General features: G+C 35.6%; 1 protein-coding gene across 8 annotated transcripts in view; it reads right to left on the bottom strand.

The window, feature by feature from the left end:
• The window catches only part of TP63 (tumor protein p63), a 93523-nt gene that overhangs the window by 62599 nt on the left and 3698 nt on the right, over nucleotides 1-27226 (bottom strand). For 6 of the 8 annotated variants that reach the window (XM_036444768.2, XM_036444769.2, XM_036444774.2 and 3 more), the window contains exon 2: nucleotides 12573-12827. The exons of the other annotated variants lie outside the window; for them this stretch is intronic. In XM_036444768.2, the coding sequence (XP_036300661.1) occupies nucleotides 12573-12827 (255 nt within the window). The remainder of the gene's footprint in view (nucleotides 1-12572; nucleotides 12828-27226) is intronic. 8 annotated transcript variants of the gene reach the window in all.

Genomic DNA, 27226 nt, shown 5'->3' with positions numbered 1-27226 from the left:
AGAAATAACATTTAAAATGTAAAAAGTGCTTCTACACGAAAATACTGCTTTAATATACTACGGCACAAAGTAAAGAGTAAGCCTCACAGTTGGCAAAATCAAATCATCACTACTACCCATGGAAAAAGGACCTTGAATTTTAAAATGAATTTAGAAGGCATTGTGGAGCCTCTTTCTTTTTTTAAATACATTTTATTGATTTTTTTTTTTTTTCCAGAGAGGAAAGTAGAGGGATAGAGAGTTAGAAACATTGATGAGAGAGAAATATCAATCAGCTGCCTCCTATGCACCCCCTACTGGGGATGTGCCTGCAACCAAGGTACATGCCCTTGACTGGAATCAAACCTGGGACCCTTTAGTCCATAGACTGACGCCCTATCCACTGAGCCAAGGACTTTAAATTTTAATTGCTTATCTTTATTTCACTAAAATGCCACCAGATAAATATGGACACCTTCTTTCTTGGAAATTTTAAATAATTTTAGAAAAATATATAGAATGACATATTTATCATATTCATTGACTAAGACAATCTAGTACTGAATTTATTTTGAAAAAAATAAAATAAAAAATAAAATAAAATAATAATAACAAAAAACACCCACAGTTCTCAAAAAGGAATAAGACTTATAAACAAAAGAAAGTAAGTAAACCTCTCCCTCCTTTTATTTTCTTTTTCTGGAAATAGCTCAATTTGCCTAAGAAGACAACTGAAGAAAATGAGTATGTTCTTATACTTTGAAACAAACATATCCAGTAGACTATAGAATGCAGTAATCAAGGAAGTGAAGATTCTAGATTGAATTTTAACATTCTGTTTGAGTTAGTTTGGCTCTTTTCCTCTAAATTGAAGTCCATATTATGTAAATATACTATCAAAGCTGCAAAAATATCTTAGAAAACATCCAACTAACACATTTGAAGTGTGCATGCCATATTTTTATGGAAGGACCCAGTCACTGTTTTCTAAAAAACCATTTCACTTCCTCTCTTCATATTCTTCCTTATCCACTTGGGTTGAGGGGAGAATCTATAAAAACTTGTTAAAAAATCTGTTTCTAATTCTTAAACATTCTAACACCTATGTTAGTGCAAAGAAACCCATTATAACTGAAAACCATGGGAAAAATTGATCCTGAAATATGAATACATTATAAAAACTTATACAAATCACTATGTATTTAATTGCTTCTTGAGTAAGAAACTAGGGAGAAAAAAAAAGTCTAGTCTGGTTCTGCTACTGAGTAAAACATTTTCCTTTCTCTAGACCTCAAGTTCCCCATCACCTGACATTCTAACTCTTATATCACAAAGGTGCACAGATGAGCTGATGTTTGTTAAATTATATGATGATTCTCAAACATCATTGAAGATAAATATAATCTATTACCAGTGAGTACTATGAAAGAACAGTATAAGCCTATGAATGAATTGTCCATAGTAACTCCTACAAGTCGATGATTTTATTGTTAAAATACTGATTAAAATAGTTATTTGCCAAATGTCTTCCTAAACTCAAAGGGAGTAACATTAGGCTAAAGCTTCTTAAAGCAATGTGCACTTATTTACACTTGCATAACTTCAACACATTCTGGGCATGAAAATAAGCAAAGAAGACATTTACTTGGGTTAAAGAAAATATTATCACAACAGGATACATTTTTTCTATGGATCCATTCTGTGAAAATGTGAAAAACATTATTCCAACATTTTATTATAAAATACTTTCTATTTTACCTGTTTATCAATATGCTTTATCTAATTATCAATTAAACACCATTTCCGAAGGGCTTACCAATTTCTTCTATGGTTTAGTACAGAAAGGTTAGAAGAATGAGTGCAGGTGATAGAATTGAATAAATAGTACTTAAAGGCAAGCACCAACCCTGTATCTATTACAAAACACATGTCCTTAAATACCTCCCTATCACTAAAGCAAATGAACAGAACTTCTGCATTAGCAGCCCCAGTCCTTCTCATAACCAGCTGCCTTTGGGACACTTTACTCTCTCAAGACTCTTAATGTATAGAGTATAGTGGCAGGCACACACTAAACATATTATTTTCAAATTCAATTTTTCCTTTTTTTAATAACTAAAATTCTTAGTAATGTCTTCAAAAATTGATTAAATCTTTTGAAGAATGTTCTGTACTACAGAATTTTTCTTTTAGTATCATTCTGAGGAATGTTAAGTATTCATTTTAATTCCTCTAGAGAAAAATTTGAGAAACAAAATTATTGCACATCAAATGCTTCAAAATTCTGGCATGTCAAAATGTTAATTAAAATGTTAGTTATAATAACATATCAATTTTTGACAAGTTAAGTTCATAAAAACAACTGTTAACATTTTATGATTAAGTAAACTTAATACACATATGTCAAAGCACACAAGCTAGTCAACAAATTTTATAGGACTGTGGGAATCATTATGCTGTTTAAATGATTACAATGACTTACAGCAATCAGAACTTTGCTTTTATAAAATAGAGTTAATCAGATCTATGACTTACTTAATAACAATCACTTGATCAGAAATGTAATACATAATTATAACATTGTTCTTATGGGAAAATGAAATTTGCTTTTCTAAGAATACAAAGTAATAACAGAAAAGTAGAAACAATTTATATTGTTTAACATTGGGCTCCATATTCATAAATATGAAAATCTCAAAACATAGAGTAGAAGAAAAAAGTAAAGGGGAGAGAAGAAAGGAATTTCTTTTTTTATTTTTTTTTAAATATATTTTATTGATTTTGTACAGAGAAGAAGGGAGAGAGATAGAGAGTTAGAAACACTGATGAGAGAGAGTCATCATCAATCAGCTGCCTCTTGCACACCCCCTACTGGGGATGTGCCCTCAACCAAGGTACATGCCCTTGATCAGAATCAAACCCGGGACCTTTCAGTCCCCAAGCCAACGACGCTCTATCCATTGAGCCAAACCGGTTTCGGCAGAAGAAAGGAATTTCAAGCCCAAATTATAATTATTGTAAATTAACTTCTTTGTTACTCAACTAGAGTGACTTATTTAAATTTATATAAATATGCATATTTTTGCATTTTTAAGAAGAAAAGTAAATTTTTTCCTAATGACCCAGTCAAAATGATCATAATTTCAACTGTGATATTGATTTGCTAAAATGTTATCAATAAAACATAAGGGGGGGGAGTAACTGATTAATAATTACAGGACCCAATTAATCATATTTTAACAAAAATTTATTTTATATTAAAATATGTATATATACACACATACTGTATATAATATACTTTCATCTCATTTATTTATTGAGATATATATATATATTTTTTTTATTTTTTTTCATTTTATGTCTGCTTATAAGTGGAAAAGTACATATATCTGCCTGAATTGTAAGCCTGGATATGATGCAGTATTCATATATTCATGCAAGTAAATCTAAAAATAAAAATCCAGGATAAGATAATAACATACTATGTTTTTAGAGTTTTATTTCCCAGGTTCCCAAAGAACTTCATAAACTTGAAGCCTCACAGCAATCCTGCCAGGTAAATACAGTAAGTCCTCCCCTAACATCGTTAATAGGTTTTTGGAACAGCGGCAAAATAACTTATAATGAAACCAGTTTTACCATAGGCTAATTGATATAAACAAGAGTTACATTCCTACAGCATCTCATCATTGTTAAAATGACTTTGAAGAAAATAGCATTATTCAAGGTCCCGCTGTATTACAGTACAGTTTAACAAAAACTTAGATCACACAACCTGGAAGCTGTTCTGTGAGTCCTGTGCTCTGCTTCCTGAGCCACACTCCTCCCAGACTGTCAGATGACTTCTCAAATTCAAATTAGGATTCTAGTTAAGTAACCACCAGTCTTCCTATTTATACAACTTGAAAACTACTCAAAAAAAAGTCTTTTGAAATGGTGTCCTCATCTTATTCTTTATAATTTTCATGAGATTTAGTGATACAGGTTAAACAGCATAAAAACTAAAGTAAAAGTAAAAATAAAATGAGTAACCCACAAAGGAATACCTGTTTGATGAATCTGAAAATTCAGTATTAATGTCATGTAAACACAATTAGAAATACTGTTCCAATTCTTCAGACCTTTCTAATATAATATTGTGGTGGCAAATTATAGGTGTTGTGTTTTTTGTTTTTTTTTCCCCACTGAGAAATTATGAGTCTTCATTATTAGATTCAAACTAAAATAAGAAGACTCATTCTATTTGTGAAGTGAGAATCCCTCTATAATTTACCTCACAATAAATTAGATCCAGTGTCTCTGGCTACTATCAATTTTCTTTCAAATTTCAGCAGAGACGAGCCAGATGATGTAGCCATAATCGTTATTAAAAGCCACAGGAGATTTAGCTACTAAGATAATTACCTTTAGGCCTCTGTCAGCCTAATTTCAGGACCCCCGATTCTAAAACCCATTCCACATAAAAGATCTGCAGGGCTTTAAAAAGAGTTTAAGATTTCCCTTTCTATTTTACAATAAACTCTCCTTTAATCTCAAAGAATTGGAAGTTGTTGGGCAGAAAGCTATGTTATCCCAAGTCTTCTGATCCCAGTGACCTGAGTATCTATACAAGTTGTTGTTGATAGAAAACTATGAGGATTTATTTTATATGAAGTTGTTTTTGCTCATGACATGACAGCTGATTGGTAGATATCTTTCATGAGAAAAATACATCTGTCTCTTTCACCAGAAGGTGAGAACTTCTGCAATACTTGGTCACACCACAGACATGGCTAACATTGGGGGAGGCAAACAGAAGAAGGTGCAAAGCTCAGAGATGGGAAAGAACCCAGGGCAACAATCCCATAGTAAATGGCACACATCATTCAGGGCTGACTTTAAGGGATCTCTTGTGAGCTTAATGATATACTGTGCTTTTTTTGAGTCATTAAAAAATTCTTATGATATTATTCTCTGTTTATAGCTCAATTTTCAGGTGGTTTTTGTTCCTGCACATTCTTGATATACCAATTAAAAATAAGTCGTCGGTTAGTGGGCTAAGAAAATTGATTTGAAGCCCTTTAAATCTCACTGTCCTTTTCCAATTATAGCTTTGGCCATTTTAGAGTTTAAGTTAGAGAGATACATTTTCTAGTGATAAAAACAAACATATAAGATCCTTTATGAAAAGGATACAACACTATATACCATTATCTTTTATATAAAATAAAATTTTATTTATTGATTTATTTTTTTAATCCTCACTTGAGGAAATATTTAGAGCAGAAGAGGGGAGAGGGGTTTGGAGAGAGAGACAAATATCAATGTAATAGAAAAATGTGAAAGTAGAAAGATCATTTACCACATGAAAACAAATTTAAAAAAATCTACTTTGTCAATGTATTGGTTAGGATTTTGTAGGAAGAGATTAATCTATAAAACTTTTTTTTTTTTCTGAATGGAATCCTATATAATGAAGAGCTAATATGCTAATTAGACTGAACAGCCAAAGGATCTTCTGGACATCATTCCAGAGGACCTTCCAGATGAAGCCAGGGCTGCGAGGACCAAGCCCCTTGCATGAATTTTGTGCATTGGGCATCTATTATATTTATAGTAACCAATCTCTTAGATGTTTACTCTAGTTTCGTTACTTATTTAAATTTGAAGTAATCATCCTTTGTCATCATTAATATATTGTAAGAATGGCATTCAGCCTGCCTATTGTTTTGTTTGGTCTATTGTGATTTACAAGTTAAAAAAACATTACTATCATTTGGAGATATTATGTGCAAATCCAGGTTTCTAACTGGTTTGAAAAATTAATCATTTCCATTTTAATCCACCACTCTGGGATAATGGAGCTACAGAGAAAAAACAAGATACTGAATGGCTGTTAATATCTAAAAAAAACAAATTGACCATTACTAATGATAATAGTGACAGATAAGGAGAAGGAGGAGGAGGCCAAGATGAATGAGGAGACAGATAAAGAAGAGGAGGAAGGAGAGAGAAGAAAAGATGAAGTGCAAGAGAAAGAACAAGAAAAAAGAAAAGGGTTTTTGCTGTTTTGCTTTTTGTAATAAAAAAAAAAAAAAGGAAAGCCAGTTTTATTTAGATTTGCTAAATTTCTTTTTAATTGGTGGTATATTTTCCTAGTATTATATGAAATAAACCAATATTATTTTTAGAAACTCTATAGAGAGCTCCACACATCACTTAGTATAGTGTGAGAGGGCCATAAATAATAGATGAGGTGAAACTGAATTATTAGAAATGTATTGATCTAGAATCAATTTAAATAAATTAGGGCAAGTATGCTGATTAAGTTAGCCTGCACTTCCCTGAGAACATCTCTGCAGCATGTCTTACAATGGAAATTCATTTGTGAGTCCAAAGCCTAGAGTTAAGTGAGTAACATGAACCATCATTAAGAGTCTCTAAGTTCTTTATTTACAACATTCTTCCTTAATATTCTGAACTAAGAAATAGTTTAGGTAACAGCTGAATATGCTCAAAATTATTATTTTCTTCATTATGAGAGGGGCACAAAAGGGCATTTTTATATGTAGGTTGGGAGATTTAAAGGACAGCTCTGGCAAAGAGTGAAAATAACCTTGTTAGGATTAATAAATATATCACTGGCAGGAGCCAAGTCAACTGACTTGTCTCCTGTCCTTCACCAATGACATATAACAGCCACTCAATTTTAAGATCAGCTCAAGCTCCAAGTAAAGTCTTCAACTTTGAGAAGTATTTCCTTTATGAAAGGGAGCTGATAAATAACATTCACTATCAAAAAATCTGTGTACATAATGTTCTTTGATGAGCAATCTTTAAGAGTCCCAAGATTCCAGAAAGCCATGCAGAGCTGGCAGCCTTAATCTGGAAGTCCTGCATTACCGGTAATCTGATGACTGGGAGGGTGGGCCACAGGCACACACCTCAGCCTGCTGTGGAGTAAAGAGGAGCAAGTATGCAGGACCAACACGCTGGGATCAATGAAACTCTCCAGGGAACTGGCTGTTCCCTTTTCAAATGTTACCTCCCTAAACTCTCCATGTGTTCAAGTCAGATTTTTCAAGGCTTTGAACACCACATGAAGCTAACAAGATTAACAAAGGCAAAGGAAGAATGCTCTCTATAAGTCTTGGGTAGAGGTCAAAGAGACCAAATTCAAGGACAGTTTACAATCAAGATCAGAACAGAGGAACACTCCATGGAATTAGAATTTTTTCCCTTAACCATAAGGGGGAAATAAAGTTTCTTAATATTTATTAAGAACCTAGCATATGTTGGAATTTGTGCTTGGCACTGAGTGTCTGCTCTCTAAGATCTTGAAGTCTATAAAGGAAGAAAGACACAATAGCAAAAAGTGATCATACATCTCAAGGCCAGGTCATTATCTTAAAGTGAGTGTAACATACACTAACCTGAGGAGTTTTCAGTATTTGCACACAGATAATACTGTGTGCCACAGGTTGTGAAAAAACAGCTCTCAAACTGACAAAGGTGCATGGCGAGTCCAATAATCAAGGCAGATTGACTCTTAAAAACAGGCCTCTCCACTAGAGCAAAGGAAAACACTCTGCCCCAGAAGAGGTGTCCTTACTGATACTCTCAGTTCCCAAGCAGGTGCCATGGAAAGCTTCTCTTTTTCTCACTAACAATGCCAAAAGCATTGCAGATCAGCAATTGAGATTCTTTTAAATGGACATAGAGTATTTTGCTATGTGGATATGCTACAATTTATTGAACCAGTTCTCCTCTGGTGAGTGTTTAGGCTGCCTACAGTACTTTGCAACCATAAATGAATATGCTGACTCTTCAACAAGTGTGGTTCACTGTTATTTTTTTTTTATTTAACTTGGGAAATAAAAGAAAAGGTATCCCCACAAATTAAGGGGAAGGTAAAAAATGAGAGATAAGCCCGCACTGGTTTGGCTCAGTGGCTAAAGATCGGCCTGTGGACTGAAGGTTCTCAGGTTTGATTCTGGTCAAGGACACATGCCCTGGTTACAGGCTCAATCCCCAGGGGACATGCAGGAGGCAGCTGATCAATGATTCTCTCTCATCATTGATGTCTCTATCTCTTTCCCTCCCCCTTCCTCTCTGAAATAAATAAAAAAATAAAGTTAATAAAAATAATATAAAAATAATAAAAAATAAAATAAAAAATGAGAAATAAATGCTGAAGTCTACAGATTTTTATTTTTTTTTTATTTTTTTATTTTTTTTTTTAAATATATTTTATTGATTTTGTACAGAGAGGAAGGGAGAGAGATAGAGAGTTAGAAACATCGATGAGAGAGAGTCATCGATCAGCTGCCTCTTGCACACCCCCTACCGGGGATGCGCCCGCAACCAAGGTACATGCCCTTGACCGGAATCGAACCCGGGTCCCTTCAGTCCCCAAGCCGACGCTCTATCCATTGAGCCAAACCGGTCCCGGCAAGTCTACAGATTTTTAAATCTGTAAAGGGTCCATCCTTGTGCTGCTTGGGCAGGCTTAGGCAGGAGCACAGACAGCCTGAAGTCTGTCCATGGAAGAGCATGTTCTCATCCTGTCATCTATTCATATATTTGAATAGTGGAAATTCTCACAGTCCCTGGAGACTACCATATGCATGTTAATAACCCAAAAGCACTAAGAAAAAAGGTAGACAAAATGTTGCTTTGCATTATTTCAGATTATTACTTGTACAAATGAACCCTCAACAAAACTATAACAAACTCATGAAACAAAGAGATTCAAACTCAGACACACTAAACACTTGTGTGCCCATGACTAGCTAGGTATCTGTAGGTATTTTTATACATGTCATGTAATCCTCATGATAAGTATTAACATCTCCATTTGTAGATTAGAAAAGGGAAGTTTAGATAGATTGAATTCTTTAGGCATGTCCCAATATGTTGTTAGTAAATTTCAGGGTTAAAATTTGCACCCAAGTTCCTTGTCATTTCCAAATTATCATTCTATTAACTGTCCTGTGACTGATAACTCCTAGCTACAATGCTGGACTGGCATTCCATTAAATTAAATGGTAGCCTTTGCTAACTAGTGGAACTCAGTGTTGGTGTGTGTGTGTGTGTGTGTGTGTGTGTGTGTGTGTGTGTGAAATAGAGAGAATGGAATGTTATCATGCTTTATTTCGTTAGAAGAAGTTTAAAGTAAATACCATATTTTTCTGGGACTGGAAACAGAGTCACATTTGTTATTTAAAACAGAGAGAGCAAATAAAATATGCATGTATGCTTTAAATACATTAATTATATTATGGCAGCAATCCTAACTAAACCAGAAAATAAATGAGAAAACTCAACACAGAAGGATAAATGATAAAATGATACTAAAATGATTGTTATTAAAGTATTACCAGAATATTGTGTAGTAAATGTGGCCTCTTCCTTATGATAGTGGCTTCCAATTTGTGGGAAATTTTAAAATATAGTATTTTGAAAAATTGTTTTAAAGTGTACAGATGCCTAAAAAATAGGTGTTGTGTAGTATGGCATTAAAATGTCCTCCAACATTTGCTCCTTACTCCAAAGGGCCCACTGGTCCCTGTACATTCCTGCCTTCTAGTAATCAAGAGGGAAGACAGTATAGATAGGACAGTGGAGAGACTGGACCTGGGAGTGAGAGAACCTGGGTTCCTCTCCCTCCTTGGCTGAGTATTAGCCATGAACTGTTACTTCTAGATGTTTCCTCATTAATAAGACTGGGGATAACAGCCTTGGTTATGAGGCTCAAATAGGATAAACGTATAGGAAAACACTTTAAAAATGTGAGGGTTATGTATAAATGTGAGAATATATAGCTTGACTCAAAGGGTCAAATGCTGCTATATATGAGACACTGGTGTGCAAGGTTGAGAATTTATATCTTTTTAGGTGATTTCAGCAGCTACTCAGATAAAGATGAAAGAGCCCTAGATTCAGAAGAAATGAAACTGGGCCAAAGTAATTTTGATTATGAACAAGAAATAACTAATAAAAATATAAACACCAGGTGATATATGCATAGGAAAGAAAAGACCTCTAATTCAAATAGGTTATTCTGTAAAATCTATAGGGTTGTTTGTAGGCAAATCTATAAGGAAGACAAAACAGCTCAACCAAGGTCATCATTAATGGCAGGCCAAATATCTCATTGGGACCCAAGTTTTTCTAAAAACTGTTTTTCTGCTCATCTCACCTTAAGGCAAGAAAGTAGGTTTCACCGTAATCTTTATTTTTTATCCAAAAAGAAATTTATGGGCCATGTGACCAAGAAGTAGGTTCCCTGCTGTTTTAGGTTCATGTCTTATTATTATTATTATTATTATTATTATTATTATTGTGGAAAAATACATAAACATTAAATTTATGTTTTAACAGGTTTTAGCTGAATATTTTACTGAATAACACTCACAATACTCCTTATTGGGGCACAGACTGAATTCTAGAAAGATGAAGTGACTTGGCTAAGGATGATCCAAAAAAGAATCCTGGCTTTCTGGCTCCCGCCCAGTACTCTGCTCCAATTACCACAGTTCCTACCTTCTTTCTCAGGGTACTGGTCTCACTGTTGCCATGTGTCAGGAAATTCTACTAGCGTCCTCTGCAAAATGTTTTATTTTCTTTCTAACTGACCATTTCAGTAGAAATCCTCAACCTTTCTTTGTGAGACAATTTACTTCTATGAAAGAGAAGCTATGATTAAAGATAGTTGAGGGTTGTGCTAAATCTGAAAAAAGAAATATTCAGATTTCTGTATGAGGAGGTACTGAGGAAGGGAAGAGTGAGGAAGACTGATATAATGTTGTACCTATATCAAGCTCCATCTCCAAAGTTCTTGAACCATTTTAAAAGTGATTAATCACTTAGGGGCCCTATATGTCCACTATCCCTTCAGATGTGCCCAAGCTTAATATAGTAGAACTCTGCCCGAGTATGCCAAACAAGATACAGTTAGCCTTGAACAACAGTGTTTATAAAATCTGTCCAATTGGTGACACTACTTCTAAAACACATCAGTACTCTATTTATAAAATGGTTATTTGATTGGTTCTTTAGCAAAAGATCACTTCCATTGATCAACTGCTTATTTAAGGTCTATGGACTCTAAGTTTACTCACCTTTAGTGTCCAACACTGGCATTATTACTACAAAAGAGATTAAAGATTATGACACAATTGATGAATAACACATGGAGGGGAGATCAAGTGTTAAGCTAGTAGACATTATGGTTGAAATATAAACCGTGACAGAACCGCTTCTCAAACCATGAAAGAAAAGCCCTACAACAACTTTAAATGGTTTTGGGACATCCTGATGTGAAATGAGGAGGAAAGAAAGTACACAATCTAGCCAGGGAAGGCAGAATCATAAATAGATCCCGCTACACAAAAGCCTCTGTAACTTAGGGATCTAACCTTCACATTCTTCAGCTTTCCTCACTAGTAAAATGGGAGGTATCCAACATGTCCCACCTGGCTCACAAAGAAGTGAGTTCCTAATGAGAACATGTGTGAAACTATGTTGGAACACAGTGTTACCAGGGAAGATTATTACATAAACTCTGTTCACTTGATTAACACCTGCAGTGAGCTGGATGCTGTAACACAGAAAGAAACTGCTTTCCAAAGAAACCTATTTTCCAATGAGGAGGGGAAAATTGTTAAGACAATTCTAAAGCTACTTCTCAACAAGATGATGATATTTGGAAGCATTTCTTAATCCATGCAAACATGAAATTGTTTAACAAACATGCACACCACTTTGGGCTTGGGCAGTCTTTGATCAATCAGTTAAAACCAGTTTTGTCAGTCCCCTCCCTTTTATTTGAGCTCTGTTCATATTGTAGTCCACTACAAAATAAACTTTGAATATTCCTGGACCTTTTGAATTTTTAAAAAATATTTCCATATTTTAGAAAAGCTATATATAAAAAAGTGTGCTTTTTGTTTTTTCTCAACATTTTAAACCAGAATACTTTTGGACTAGTTCAGGGCTCTGATAGTTTTAGAGGTTTCCTTTTGGGAAAAATGCTTCTAAGTAATAAATATACATGTATGAATAAATTATAATCCATGTTATAGAACCTAAATGTATAAACAAGTTTAGCTCTACCTTAATAAATGAAATTTTAATTTCTTATTATAGATGCTATGTTTGCGATTTTATTCATTAAAAAAAAATCATACCTTATTGTTTACTTTTTTGAAATAATGAACCTGGTAATCATCCTCCATTCAAGGGACTGCAGACACATATCCTATGATTATGATCATTCTTGCTGGCATAATGCTTTACACTTTTCAAAAAGTTACACACAAAAGACCTCCTAATAGCATGAGCCAGGCAAGAACACATAGGCTGAAATTGCTAGGAGCCAGCCTTTGGTTCCCAGATCTGGGGTTTTTCCATTCAATGGCACAATTCCTGTGTCTGGTTCAGTATTAAATATTTAAGAACAAAATGTTCTTAGAGGACAGGGAGAAATTTTCCATTGTGCAAATATGGATCATTCAGCTTTGGATGGGGTGGAATCCCTGGGGGTGTTGAAGATGATGCTGCTATTGGGAGTCAGGTTTAATGGCCCCTCTATTGACTCTAGGTGTTCTTACCGTCCAGGTGGCTGACTTGGCGGTGCTGGACTGTTGGAAGGACACGTCGAAGCTGTGCGGTCCTGGGTAGTCGGTGTTGGAGGGGATGGCAGGTGATGGTGAGAGGGCGTCAAAGGTGGAGCTGGGCTGCGCATAGGGCGAGGGTGCCGTGACACTGTTCTGGGCGTGATCTGTGTTGTAGGGGCTGGTGGATGAGGAACCATTCTGAATCTGCTGGTCCATGCTGTTCAGGAGCCCCAGGTTCGTGTACTGTGGCTGCAGGACACCCAGAAACCCCAATGTTAGCCATTTAAGCAGCAGATCATTGCTTCAAAAAAGGAATTGTTTGGTGCATGTGGATTCCACAGAATTCAACCTCAGATCCCTAATGTTAGAGATAAAATGTCCAATTGGTGCCACACAATCCGAAACAAGAAACATCTCAGGCATGCGTGTGTGTGTTGTACTGATCTGCACAGATCACACAACTCTTAACATGCAGCCTTTGAAGACTGTGGTCTTCTCAAGAGCATTTGAAAGTAGAAAACAAGGTTGACAGAAAATGATTTTGCTTTAGGGGGTGGGCACATAGTGCAATATACAGATCTTGGAACATGGGAATCTACACTTAAAATCTATATGATCCTATTAACCAATGTCACACTGATATATTTAAATTAAAAAAGTAGAATATGTGCTTATTCACAAATGGGGCCAAAAAGTACCCAGTACTGAGTAGCTGTTTAGGAATTCTTTAAAACCCAATGAATATGGCCTGTTCTCCCTTTCCTTTATTTCCTTTGTATGCTGCTCAGAATGAGAGAGACCACTGAGTAGACATGTTCTCCAGGGGATTGAAGCATCAAATTATTGTATATGTGGCATATACATTATATCGTTTTATAATTCTAAATTTGTCCCAGGGTATCCATTGCTCCCCCAAGGGCTAGTTTCATAAAGCCTGGAGGGGCATGGGTAGTAGGGTAAGAAAGAGTCACCTAGATATTTTAAAAGGTAATATGCCTGTATATCATCCAAATGCAACCCAATTTTTTATCTGCTCTTTCATTTCCTAGCAGTTTATTCTCTATAGAGTAGAGAATATGTATAAGAGAAATATCATATGGTGATGATTAAAATTCTATGTTGGATGTAATTTAGAGGTCCGTTTGCTCATGCAGCTCTTCTGCCAGAGGTGTTAATGTCTACAGAGCTGAGCACAGAGGAGGGACTCAATAAGATGCTAATGGAAAGAATGAATTAATTTCTTCTAACTTAAGCTGCAAGACAACTTTCTGTAAGACTATGAGAAAAAGGGAGTAATTTGCTAAAGCATTGTCTGATAGCAAAGAATGGGGATTCTGAAACCAAATCTTCTGACTCCACGTCTAGGGCCTTGCCCATAACATCACAACTGTCAGCAATTCAAATCACTCCTAAACCTGAGGCAAAGTGGACACATTTCCAGAAGGGCCTAGTGTACTGTGTCCCCTTTGTGAGACCTTCTGACACACTGAAATCTCACTGTTTCCACCACTTCACTAAGGAAAGCCAAACTGAAGGCAAGAAGAAGAAGGTGGTTCTGTGGTATTGTAGTTCCTGTTTTATAAAGGAAAAGAGTTGCCTGGCTCTTCATTTGATATACAGGGTGGGGCAAAAGGAGGTTTACATTTGTTCTTATTGAAAATTCAGCAATTCATAAATAAGAATGTAAGAATAAATTCTGTTTCTTGCACTCACCACTTTTGCCCTACCCTGTATAACTCTGAGAGTTCCAGATTAAGTCAGACAAACTTACAGAGAAATAGATGCTTTAAAAAGTTGAATTAAATTACCATTTCATGAAAGTATTTTACTAAGCCTAATGCATTTCAATTCATGTGGGAGGGCAAACGGACTCTGCCATTCCATTCAGTCCAGAAAGCATCTGTCTAAATGTTAACGGTCGCCTGCTCATTCCATTACATTTATACATTCGCATTCCACTGCCGAATGCCACGTCCCCATTTGCTCTTCAAATGACTATTAATCTCTTTACACTTATCCCCATGCTGACAAGAGCAGCTGTTTGTCTTGCCTTCTCTCCCCTCTAATTTCTGCATTGATTCCTCTCCTCTCCTCCACCTTCAGCTTCCTCACTTGACAAGGGCAGTAAAACTGTAGGTAAGACAACCAGAGGAGGGGGAAAAAATACAACCCATACAGAGCATCCAAACCCTGGCTAAAGTAAAGTTGTTAGGTTTCCAAGACTGTGGCAAGAGCCCTGGAAGGGGGTTGAGAAGATATTATTTGTGTTCAAGTTAAGGGTCAGTATACACAGTACTTGTGATGTCCTCTGGGAATCAGATAATGCTCCCAGAGGCACGTGCTTCCCCACAGCAGCACAATTAGGGAGGCAGCCGTCCCTGACATAAAGGACAAACACTCGGAGGAACACTTTCTCACAGGCAGTAAAATGCCTGCTGGGCCACCCCTTTCCCCTTCCTTCCAGCTACACAGAATGGAACTTCAGCTAATTGTGGGCTTGGATGAGAACAAAGGAACATGGCCCTTTGAATTTTTTTTCCCCCCCAATATGTGTAAAGAGTAAAGTATTGGGACCCAGCTTTAAAAGCCAATGAGCAAACACTCAGTGCTTCTCTTAAGAAAAATGGAAACTCCATTTACCCTGGAGGCACAAAGGAGACCCCTGGACTGAACATATTGGGTGGTCCGAAAACAGCAGAAACTGTCTTCCAAAAATGATTAATAATATGATTTTGAGGGCCATCATTTTTAATTCCATACAGCTCCAGAGGCAATATTTTACATAACCATAACAGGATAAGCTTCCAAAGCAAATGCCTCCATTTATAACTTAAAGCTCAATTACTAAGGCTTGGGGAGGTGGGGGGGGGAAAGCTGCTTACTATCCAAGGTAAAAATTTGAAAAACACATTTCATCTCAAATTTTTACTTTAAATAAATATAAGCCAAGTAGTATACACAACAAGCTTAAAAATAAAAATAGAATAAAACCTAAACTATTAACTATGAATTACATGGCCCTGAACATAAACAACACAAAGAAAAAATTGTATTATTGAAATCTACTTGGATACTTTTCACAGCTTCATTAAAAATCAATGCCATGAACCTGCCATAGGAAACAGTGCTTTTGAAGATAATTTTAAAAAGCATTTAGTTAGCATCAATAAAAATTTATTAGCTTATATTTTTTTATTTGAAGAGAGAGTGGACATATGGACGGCATGCGATTGGAGGCAAGAACAGACCAACTCTGCAAAGAAGAATAAGTGTCACATGGGAAGGACCTACAAAATAATTTGCAGAGCTCATTGCAAAATTAAAATGCAGGGCCTCTGGTTCATAAATTATGAAGTGTGCCAAAATGGTGACAGCAGAGCATGAAACCAAGCACAGGGCTCTTTGTGGTGGCATTCCACATGCCTGAGGAGCTAGTTCTGTGCCAGGTGAATGTGCACGATATTTGTCCTTTATTTCCCATCAAAGTGAAGCTGATGGGGTGAAAGGAGCAATCCTTGTGCCCCTTTTTAACTGCAAGTAATTTCATAAACATGGAGCTGGGATGCTAATTATGCTGGGATATTAATTTAATGACTATTTACAATGACAAAAAAAGGCTCAGGAGTCAGAACAGGACACTTCCATACCAGTCACAAAATGTCCTTGAAAAGTCTATGGGGGTCCCCTATGTCCCATGTGTTTCTCATGTAACAAAAACTGTTTAAACATTTGAAATAAGATAGGAAGTAGTTTGTTCTTTTCTAAACACTAGGTATCTTAATCTCAGAATAACGTTATATACTTTACAGTCAACAAATGAGTAAATGAATGGATGGGATGAATGAATGAAAAATGTTTTCTATCTCTCCCATCACATCCGAAAAAGGTAGCAGTTTTATTTCACCAAAATATAAAAAGGTGAAAATGACCACAAATTGTCTGATATTATGGTAAGCCTGATAAAGTAAAACAATCAACTGCCTATGAAATAACTTTGAAATAGGAGACGTACTTCCTTGACCCAGGAAAATTACCAACATCTGTAGCTGGAATATATTCAGGTTCATCACAGACTGGCTAATCTGACCACAGAAAGGATGAAACACATTTTGGTCACAGAGACTTAGCATATTTCAGGTAATTACAGAACTGCCTGGGGATATTCTGAAATATGAAGCCAGTATGATAAGTGTAGGTACACCCAAAGGCTGAATCTCATCATTATATAAATATAAAAAAAGAGTAAAACTACCATTGCCAAATCTAGGAAGAGTATTTTCTTGTTTGGTTTTATTTCCCACTCTCCCTCCCCAAAGCCATTTCATTTTCATAGCCATCTAAAGACTCTGATTTATTTCTTCACTAAAATTCAATCTGGATGCTTAAAATTAAAATAACACTATAAAAGATTAGATTTTTCCTGGCTGGTCAACTGCTTTAAAAGTGCCCTATAAATGCAATTTCTTCAATTTCATTTTATGTCTCCTCTCACCTCCCCCCAATGGATTACACTGTCTAATAATCTTAAATTCTGAATATAACACAAGCCAAAATTCTCTTCTCAGCAACTCCGAAATAATGTATAAGTATATATTGCTGTAAATAAAACTCAATATTGAATACCTGGGTTATAATTATTTAAAGTTGATGATGCACTTACACTCTTGTAAAGAGATTTAACATCAGAAAAGGATTCCAATAAAATCATTTGACCAGTACAATGGAAACAGGGACTTAGAAATAATTGGGTTTTGAAAATATCACTCTGATTTATCTGTATAAGAGCTATTTTATAAGTTCTCTTTCCCAGATAGTACTGTCTATAATAACTAACTATGGCCATATGAAAATAATAGCCAATAATACATGGTCAGAAGTTGATAAAAAATGGTAATGAGAGCCAAATCATGGATAGGAGAGGTTACTGTTGGGATATATCATCACACTTTATTTACCTCATTTGAGATGTTCCCTTGTCACAGGAAATAATTACTTGCCCAAATTTCATTTGGTAGAAATTAGATTTATAAATATTTAGTGACTGTTATATGAGGCTAGGGGTTGGTACATTCCTCAGCACTCCTTACTTTTCTGAATAATCCTAGGATGAGAAAGAGCTCTGGAGTTAGACTTGATGATGGAGGTCTAAGTCTCAGCACTGCCACTGATGTACATGAACCCCTGGGCGAGGTCCTGGAGCAACCTGGGTCTCACCTATCAGGAGATTGATTCTGATGATCAAGTACCACAGTGAGAAATTCTAATATTATTCTAGAAATTCATGCTCATCTGCAAAGCTATTTTAAAATGCCATAAGATGATTTTAAAGAAGATAACTTTTTTCTTTATACTGATTGGCCCAGCCAAATGCAGACATTTCAAATGTTTCAGGCAGCATATATAGTTTCCTGGGCTGATGTAACCTTTCACCTTAGGTTTCATGGAGGAGCTTTTGTGAACAGTCTAAAGCTCTTTCTGGGAAAAGAAAACAGTGTTCTCCATGACATTGGCTTTACAAAACATTCATTTGGAGTATTCTCTGGCAGACAGTACCACATTTTCATCCACAAATATGAGCAGGATAGTGCCTTTTCAACAAGCACTGCCTTAGGGGGAAATGCTTGTCATTTTTTTGTCTTCTACCACCTGCCTCACCTCCGAGAATGATAGTTTGTTTTATGCTAGAATTAAACACAATTGACTTAAAGTGTTCCTTTCAAGGTCAAGAATATATTTGTGTTATAGTGTCAAGTTAAAGTACCTTCTTTCCATCCTAAGAATTTATTTAGCATCACATTTTTCTCAAAACCAGATTTTGTTAGATGTAAGATATTTCACTTCTTTTGTAGTTCAAATGATCTTAAAAGAGTGAATGTTGGTAGTAAAATACACTCAGACCTTGTAATAAACAATATGTAAGAGTAAAGCAATTAACACATACAAATGTAGAAAGACAGTAGGCAGATTGTTTACCAGAATGTTTTATGTTCTGACACAGTGTCAAGATTCCTTTGAGGACCAAGTTTCCATAAACTAGGAGAAGTTTCTAAATGCCCCAACCAACACCAGACAAGGCAGGTGAGATAAATAAACACAGTTGGCTGATGAGGTGGCCACAATGTCAACAAACAGAAGACATAGTATTTGAAAAGCTAAGAATTTGAAATGCATTAAAGTTAAAACTTGATCCAAAGATGGCTAAATTATACTGTGTAAAGCTCAAGTAAAGAAAAATAAACTAAAATTCTATGATTTCAATAAATACTTCCTTCTAGTAATAATGAACAAAATTAAAATCATGTGAATCTCAATTCAAAAATAAACCTACATCATTTTACATACCAGGGAAGCATTGGGCTTAGCAGAAAGCAGAAAGATATAATTTCAATATTCAGAAATTCTTGATCCAGGTAATAGGAAAAAAATACAGTTTCAGCTTCTTTGAAGTAAACCATGAGTTATTAAAATTGGAACAAAAGTATGCTTGAAGACACTTTCAATCTATAAAATCACTGTTTTGATATATTTACTTAGCAGACATGATAACATTAAGAAAAGAAAGTACAGTCATGAAAACTTTCAGCAAAATTTAGGCCATTAATATGGAAATGATACCGGGGTGACTTTACTAGTTCATTACTAATGCTTTGTTGGTTTCTCAAGTGAGTCTAAAATATTTTAAACATTTTTTGATAATGTATCTGCCTAGTCCATATCAGAAATTATGACTTAAAACAATACTGTGATTAAATGTGATGAACATTTTCTCACAGGGGACAGCTTTGCTCCCCATGAGCTGAAACTGAAGACATCTCAATTTCAGTAAAATAATCCTACCGAAGAAAATTACTTAAAAATCTGAAACATCCATATTCAATCCTCTATATCAAAATAATAGTAGGTATTATGACTAATATTATTATGCAGACTCTGATTCCTGACTGTGTTCCTTATGGTGTTCAGTGTTTGCATGTATTTACCCAGTTAATCCTCAAGAGCAAGATGGCATTACTATCCCATGTTGTATACATATTTCGTAGGTGAGGAAACTGAAGCTCCACAAGCTTAAGTAACTTGCTCAAGGTTGTAAGTGACAGAGCCCAAAGGTGAAACCAGTCAGTCTGGTTGGAGAAGCCGCTTTCTTAAGTAAATCAGAGTTACTCAAATTTCTGACTGAAATCTTTACCTAAAAGTTACACTCACAGCAAGCCTTCCTCTTTTATATCTAATGAAAATATTTTCTATTTATTAAAGAGAATATAAAGTTTTAACCGTTCTTTGAATGTGTGTAATTGCCAAGAGTCATAGAGCGAGCTCCTTGGAGCTACCCCCTGAAATGCACTGCAGATCTGATCACATCACTCCCAAGCTTGAATACCTTGAGTGAGCTCCGATTCTCTTAAAACAAAGTCCCAGGACTTTAACATGGCATATATTTTACTAATTGAAACACCCTTTTGCTCACTAAAGAAAGACCAAAAAGACATTTCTTCAAATTTTCAAAAGTGAAATACTTTTTCAGTCCTCAAATCTTTTGTACATGGAAGTTGTTTCCCAATCACCTAGAAGCCTTTAGCTTCACTGTCATCCCTCAGGGAAAGCCTTCTTTAACCAGATAGGTATTCTCCTTTGTTTTACATTGTCATAACATTCTAACTTTCCATTTGCGTCATGTAATTATAATTATTTGCATTAATAATTTTAATGGAGGATTTCTCTGCTAGACCATACATTTATGAGAATACACTTATCTGGCATGCTAAGTGCCGAGTCTCATATCTGGAACAGTGTCTGTGACAGAGTAGATGCTCAGGAAACATTTATTTAAAAATACATGTAACACTTTTCAAAATAAAAACCACTATCAGAAAGTCTTTCTGTTATTCCAGCACAATGAAGTATTCATTTTTATGCTGAAGTCTGTCTCCAAACTGGATTCTCACCTTTTTATAAACTATTGCCTGGTGAACCTTATAGTGCATCTCCAGGAAATCTCTGTGACCTTCACTTTGTGTTTTGCTTTGTTTTGGTAGGTGGGAATTGTGCTTTTAGCTTCAGCTTTTATGGGAACTAGTAGCAGAATAGCCAGTCCTGTCACTCACAAGGCAATGAGTAATACTTGATAGCTCACACCTAGCTGGGAAGTTTATTAATGAGCTTCTACTTCCTTAAAACAAAACATACACATTTTTTGTGCCAATGCAGTGTGTGCTTTTTTTTTTTTTTTTTTTCCCTACTGATGGTGGTGCTTTTGGCCAAAGCACATTTGACTAGGAAAAAAAAACTTATGGTAAGACATTTGTTTCTGGTAGATAGGCCACTGAATCAGTCCTTTCCTCTTTACATTCCATAATTTTCTGCCCAGTTAGCCAGAATGCATTTTAGAAGAATGCCATAATTAGGGCACTTACAAATGCATGCTTTGAGGAACTTAGATTGTAGTTTATCAGACTTACCAACCATTTCTTGGAAATGGTCTAAATTCATGACTTCATTCCCCAGACTCCAAAGCTCACCCTCAGAGGTTGAAAACACTAGCCATTACTTACAAGTGGAAAACTGAAGCATGAAACAAGATGTGTGCTTCTCAATCTTATTACTCGATACATATTCAAATGAGGAACACTTCCATGAGTTCCAATTGCTTCTGCTTGTCAAGTTCTTTGCTGATTGATACATTTTCAGTCATATTTGAGGTAATTAAAGTTTTTATTTTTTTTACTATGCTTTGTAACTAGACATGGTGACTTATGTAACATTGGACTGTTCCTTTAAGCTGTCATTTTTAACTGTAAAATAAAAACAGAGTCTCCAGCCATGCAGAAGACATGCCTTACTTTAAAAGACACTCGTCTATTCATTTCATTCTATTTACCCCATTATGAAAGTAACTATCAATCAATCCATTTAATAATTACAACAGCTCATTAGTGTCTGATTTGAACAGACAAAAAAGCAAACAAAAAAACACAAAAAAACTGGGACACCATTTTTAAGAACAACATGACCAAGATTTCTCAGATATCCTTTAGTAATAACACCAACGAAAATAAAAAAGGGAAAGTGTTTGCAAATCATCAAGCTTATTCAGCCAGTGCAAACCACCCTTGTCTCTGGCGATGATGGAGAGACATACAGGGGACAAAATGAATCAGGGGAACAGTGTGGAAGCAAGTAAACACTTTTAAAGAGACTGCAAAGCCAGATAAAAATCTGATCTGTTCAGTTTATTTTTTTTTTAATCAAGCGCACTCTCTGTCCTCATGAGTAATCAATTAAGTGAAAGCAGCACACACTTTACACTGTTTACCTCTGCTAGAGTACAAGCCATTCCTTACTCAGGAAACTGCCCTATCTTTTAAAAATGTTCTTGTGTTCCTGCCACTTGAAGCATAATGGAAATAAATAGCTACCTGGGCTCATTACACACACACACACACACACACACACAAACACTTGTGAGATGTCAAGGAAAAGTATATGATTCATTGCATACAGGCAGAGACAGGATTTGTACAATGTGTGTGATTGCATAGCTTTTTGCACAGGTCAGTCACAAAGAGCCATTTCTGTAAGTATATATAAACATGCTACAGAGTTATCTGAAGATAACACTTCCAGCATACCACACATCCTCAGTCCGCCAAGGATCTTCAATCTAGAGATGGGGAGAAGGGATCAGGTCCACATGGCCAGTAATGAGGGAGAAGCAGAGAAGCACAAGAGTTCCGAGGACAAGGGGGCTATTCTGAACCATGGAAGGATTGGTACATTTTTAGGAGGGTGAAGTCGCCCCCAGAGGAGAATTAAACACTGGAAAGGATTTGTCCTGGAGATAAATATTTGGTTGGTAGTGTTGGGCTGCAGAAAGAAGTCAGGAAAAATCTCTTCTCTGAAATACCACTGTTCTGATATTCAGCCTTTCAAACTCATTGGGATCTTCTACTGAAATAATTTCCCAGGCCTAAGGCTTAGAAATGGTTACTCCACCCAGTGTAACCATTCTCTGTGTCCATCTTGTAGAATCCTTAGCCTTAGTCCAATGACAGAGTCTCACATGGTCTATTTAAATGTAATCAAGCCATTCTCCAAATATCTGATGCTGCCCTTTGAGAGGGTTAATGGTTTTCCTTTTAATTCGGGCCCCATCAATAGAATGACACTAATCCAGACTGATTTGAGTAAACAGGACATATTCCTCATTGTCTCTGCGACCTGAGAAAGAATAAACTTGAGAAAGATCACTGCCTGGATTGGAAATGGCCCCTTTGGGTGTTTTGTGCAAGCTTAAAAGGAAAAAATAAATGCCTGCACAGAGTTCTTTCCAAGGCAAGCTCACTATGGGGGTGGTAATTCTCATGGGGTATTATACTAAACTGCACCTATTAGTGGCTTTAGCACCAATAAGAAAGTAGAACAATTTCTTTTGTAGTGTTTCCAGAAGAGCTGACGAGAGTGTTTCATAAATTTCTGCCTCTGGCAACACACCATAAGTTTGACTCAAAATTCCCTCTTTCAGCTTTCATGAGTTTTATTTTATTTAATTAATTTTATTTAAGAAACACAGGGGAGATGCGCTTCAAATCACAAGTTTTGTATGATATATCACTTGACACTCCATACACATCCACTAACATTCCAAACATGTTTGATTCTTGCCAGTTATTCCCTCACCTAGAACCAACATGGGCCTTATCTTGACACCAGTGACTGAATTTTAACTTGACAAGTGAATATTATTCCATGAAGCCATCTTAACTTGAACCTATAGAACAGTCCTATCTTAGTTTGTCTTTGGAAAAGAAAGTTAGTGTGTATAAACATTATCAAACATGAAATAAGAAAGTTTTCAATTTTTTAAATATATTTATTTATTTATTTGTTTGTTTATTTATTTATTTTTTGCAAAAGATGGGAAGGAATGCTTTTTGAATAGCATAGGTGTGCTATACTATAAATCCAAATTTTACAAAAAAATCTCAGGAAGAATACAGTACTGCTTCTGAAAAGACTTTACAGACACTTCATTGAACTACTTATTTCTGCAAAGCAGGCTGTATAACAATGTGATAGTTTGTGGAAATTCATTATTTTCCCTAATGTCTTCACAGAGTTAAAAGTAGGACAATCACATGCCAATATTAGATAATTTTCTAAATCTGCTTTATGCAAGTGGAGGATTTGGTGGGTGAGGAAGAGAAAGGAATGAGTTACAAGCTTGGACATTTCTCATTTATCCTAGAGCCCAGTTCTTCCTCCTATCTATTTCCTCTGCCTTTAAATCAAGTCTCTGAATTTCCTCCCCCTTGAACCTACCCTGGACTACCCCACTATTATCTCTTTAATTGCCTATGCTTTCTTCCTGCGTGGAATGGAAGTAATGAAGGAGATTGTGGAAGGAGAGGATATTAAAATGGGTAAACACATGTCTTCACCCAATATTTCTGTTTAAATCTAAAATAAAAATGTGTTTCCTTGCATGAAATTAAATTTGAAAATAATTATGGCAAATATTTTAAAATTTGAAATACCAAGATCTCAATTTTTGTTTCTTGTTTAATTCCAGGGGTTGTTTGTTTCTTAAATGGGACATTAACTTCTGCTTCTGCTCTATCATTTACCCATTAGAATTGGGAATTCTCATTCTTGGAAAAATGTCATACTTGATATATTGTCTCACATTTAGCTCCAGGTTTACTATTTGCATTTAGAGCACTGACCAAAGAACAAGATTTTCTTATTCTGATTCCAGGATGAATATTTGATAAATAAACTTGATCCTAATTGACATAGAGAGTCAGTCTGGATTTTGTTCCCAGATTAGATTACATTTAAAAAAAATGTAATTACTGAATTCCTATGCGGGTAAGGTATCTTATCTGTCTCAGTAAAAGGCTAAAGAAAGAACAGGAAACCTTCCACTTCACCTGCCCCAGGATCCTTTGGGTTATCTTCTCCCTCCTGCATCATGCCACTTACCATCCCTGGAGCGCACAGGCAAAGTTTTGAATCTCAAATTCTGAACACTGTCCATGCTTTCAAAATATACAGGGATTCTAGCCTCAAGTGAGATAAAAGCCCGTACCATCTTTTGTTACTGTTTCTACAAAATCTTGACATACGTAATGAATACAGATCGATGTTTACATCAACATTCTCTTTGCAAGTCAATATATCATGCCATTTTATCTGGTCCTGTATAGTTCTCCTTGAATTTTTATTCATTTTCTACCCTCTACACAGAATGACCTTTCCTCTACCACCACCACCCCCTCCGGCCCTGGGCTAAATTCTGATCCTCAAACTATGTGAAATATGATCTTTGTCTTGAACAGTTTGAAGCCTTTACACTGTCTTTGAGACCTTTTGGTGTGTCTTACTACATCCTGCTTTTACAGGAGTCATTTGCAAACAACTTATGTACACTCTAGGACTGTGAATTCTCAGAGGCCAGTGGCGGCAATTTAGTAATCTCTGCTTTCCTTAGGGTGCCTAGCAGGACAACTGTGCTTAATTGGCTCTGTAAATGCTGGATTGTAAGAAAGTGTTTATTTTTTTGTGGGGGAAATCATCTAAATAGTTTGTATTTGATTTGAAAACCAAAATATGTGGTTTACAGCCAAACATATTACTTTATAATTTTGGAGTGAGGATTGGGTAAAATAATAAAGAGCAAGGTTTTTGTTTATAGGATGACCGTATACTTTGAAAGTATAAGTGGTGCTATTAATAATTATATTTGAATAGAATATAATTACATAAGGACAAACCAAGGCTAACCATTCCCAACTAATGTATGGCAGGGCCCACAGCTATTGAAGAGAGTTATGGGTAGAGAACACACATGTCACATGAGACTTTAGCAACAATCCATTTCCACCTTTCCAAAGGTCCCACAGAAGTGATGAATATTATTGCAAAACAGGCAGGCAGCCGATGTACGATGCAGGGAAATGGGGTTTATACTTCTAGGCAGTCTTAAGCAAAGCCATTTATCATCCCCAAGTGTGCCAGGGTACAGATCCCATTACACCACTCCTCTGTTCAAAATTCTTCCATGGCTTATCATTGTCACTAGATTAAATGTATAATGGCTCTCCATGAGCCATTCTATCTTACATTTCTAACTTTATTTTCTAATTCTTTCATACTTTCAAGTTTTTCTGAACCATTTGAGATTTCTGAGAATACGAGCATTCACTCCATCTCCATACCTCCGCAGATGCTTGTTTATTCACCTGAAATCCTTGTGGCCTTCTATGTTTCTAGGACTTAGAAAGCTCTACCTACCCTCCAAGTAAACCTGAATCCTGCATATATATGTTGACTTCCTTGATCCTTTTCCTCTAAGGTATTCTCTTTATCTTACCTTTAAATTATTTTGTTCACACTTCTCATATGACACTGAATATATATCCTCTGTTATATATGTACATATTTATTCCCTCTATAACCTGTTAATTTTTCGGTGTAAGACCTGTTTCTTACTCATTTTTATAGCCATGTACCATCTCATATGTAACTAAACATTTATTTAAAAAGGATAAGTTGCTCTTTCTTCTAAGTTTCCTCCATAATACTGTTTATGAATATTGTAACTTAATTAAAAGGTATAAATTAAAATTATAAAATGTTTAGAAAAGTAGCACATGAATAAACCAATGCTTACTATTGTCTTGTGCCTCCAAAATGTGTTCTTAAGAGAAGGTAAGGAATGTAATTTATATCTTAACTTTTTGGTCAACTGTTTTATCCTGATACTCCAATCCATTGTTTTCTAGAACTTTACTACCTTACCAGATATCCTTTACTGGCAACTCAGTCCACTAAATTGGCATTGGATAATTGTGATATATCAGTCTTCTGAATTTTTTCTCATCATACATTTGAAAGAAAATTATGAGTTCCTTCGGCTTGATAATTTTTTATCTTCAAAATAGACTTTTATGGAAATTACCAAGTTATTTTTCACTGAGATGTCTTTATGGCATCTGTGTTTGTTCTTCCTTATTTATTGACATAAACAATTAGAAGTTAAAAATGTGTGCAACCAGGGAAAAAGTTTAACTTCATAATATTATGAAAGAAGAGCTTTTTACCTAACCCCCTCTATTCCATCAGCTCAAGTACCACCCAAAAGGATCATACCAGCTGAAAGAAAGCTTGAATATATTTGCAGTAATATATTTCAGAACAATTTGACCCATGTACTTCCTTGATAAACATAAATCCCATCACTTCAGATGTATATTCTTTTAATAGCAAAATTTAGGATCTAAATTTTGAATAATCTCATTGCCTAAGAAAATTTTTAGCAGCCTTGCATTCCGCAAATGTATGTGATATGATGGAAAAGCCAACCAATATATTTTTGGTTGCTCTAGTTAACCCAGGCATTCATTCATGCTTCCTACTGTACTCTCCACACCCCTGTTGAGGATCACTGCTCTTCTAAAAAACAAAACAAACCAAACATGTTTTTTTCTTATCTAGGAAAAGGATAAGTGATTTATTACTACCACTCATTTTCCAGTAGTGGTGAAGGAAGGTATGAGCTACGATCTGTGATCTAAGATCTCTTTCTCCCAGTCCCCTCTGGGCTGGAGGGCAACCAATTGTAAAACAAGAAGTGCAATCTAAGACGGCAG

Source organism: Pipistrellus kuhlii, unplaced genomic scaffold (genome assembly GCF_014108245.1).
Source record: "Pipistrellus kuhlii isolate mPipKuh1 unplaced genomic scaffold, mPipKuh1.p scaffold_m20_p_2, whole genome shotgun sequence".
NCBI classification, from domain to species: Eukaryota; Metazoa; Chordata; class Mammalia; order Chiroptera; family Vespertilionidae; genus Pipistrellus; species Pipistrellus kuhlii.
The sequence above is the reverse complement of the archived record's forward strand: the minus strand, read 5'-3'. Positions and strand labels throughout refer to the sequence as shown.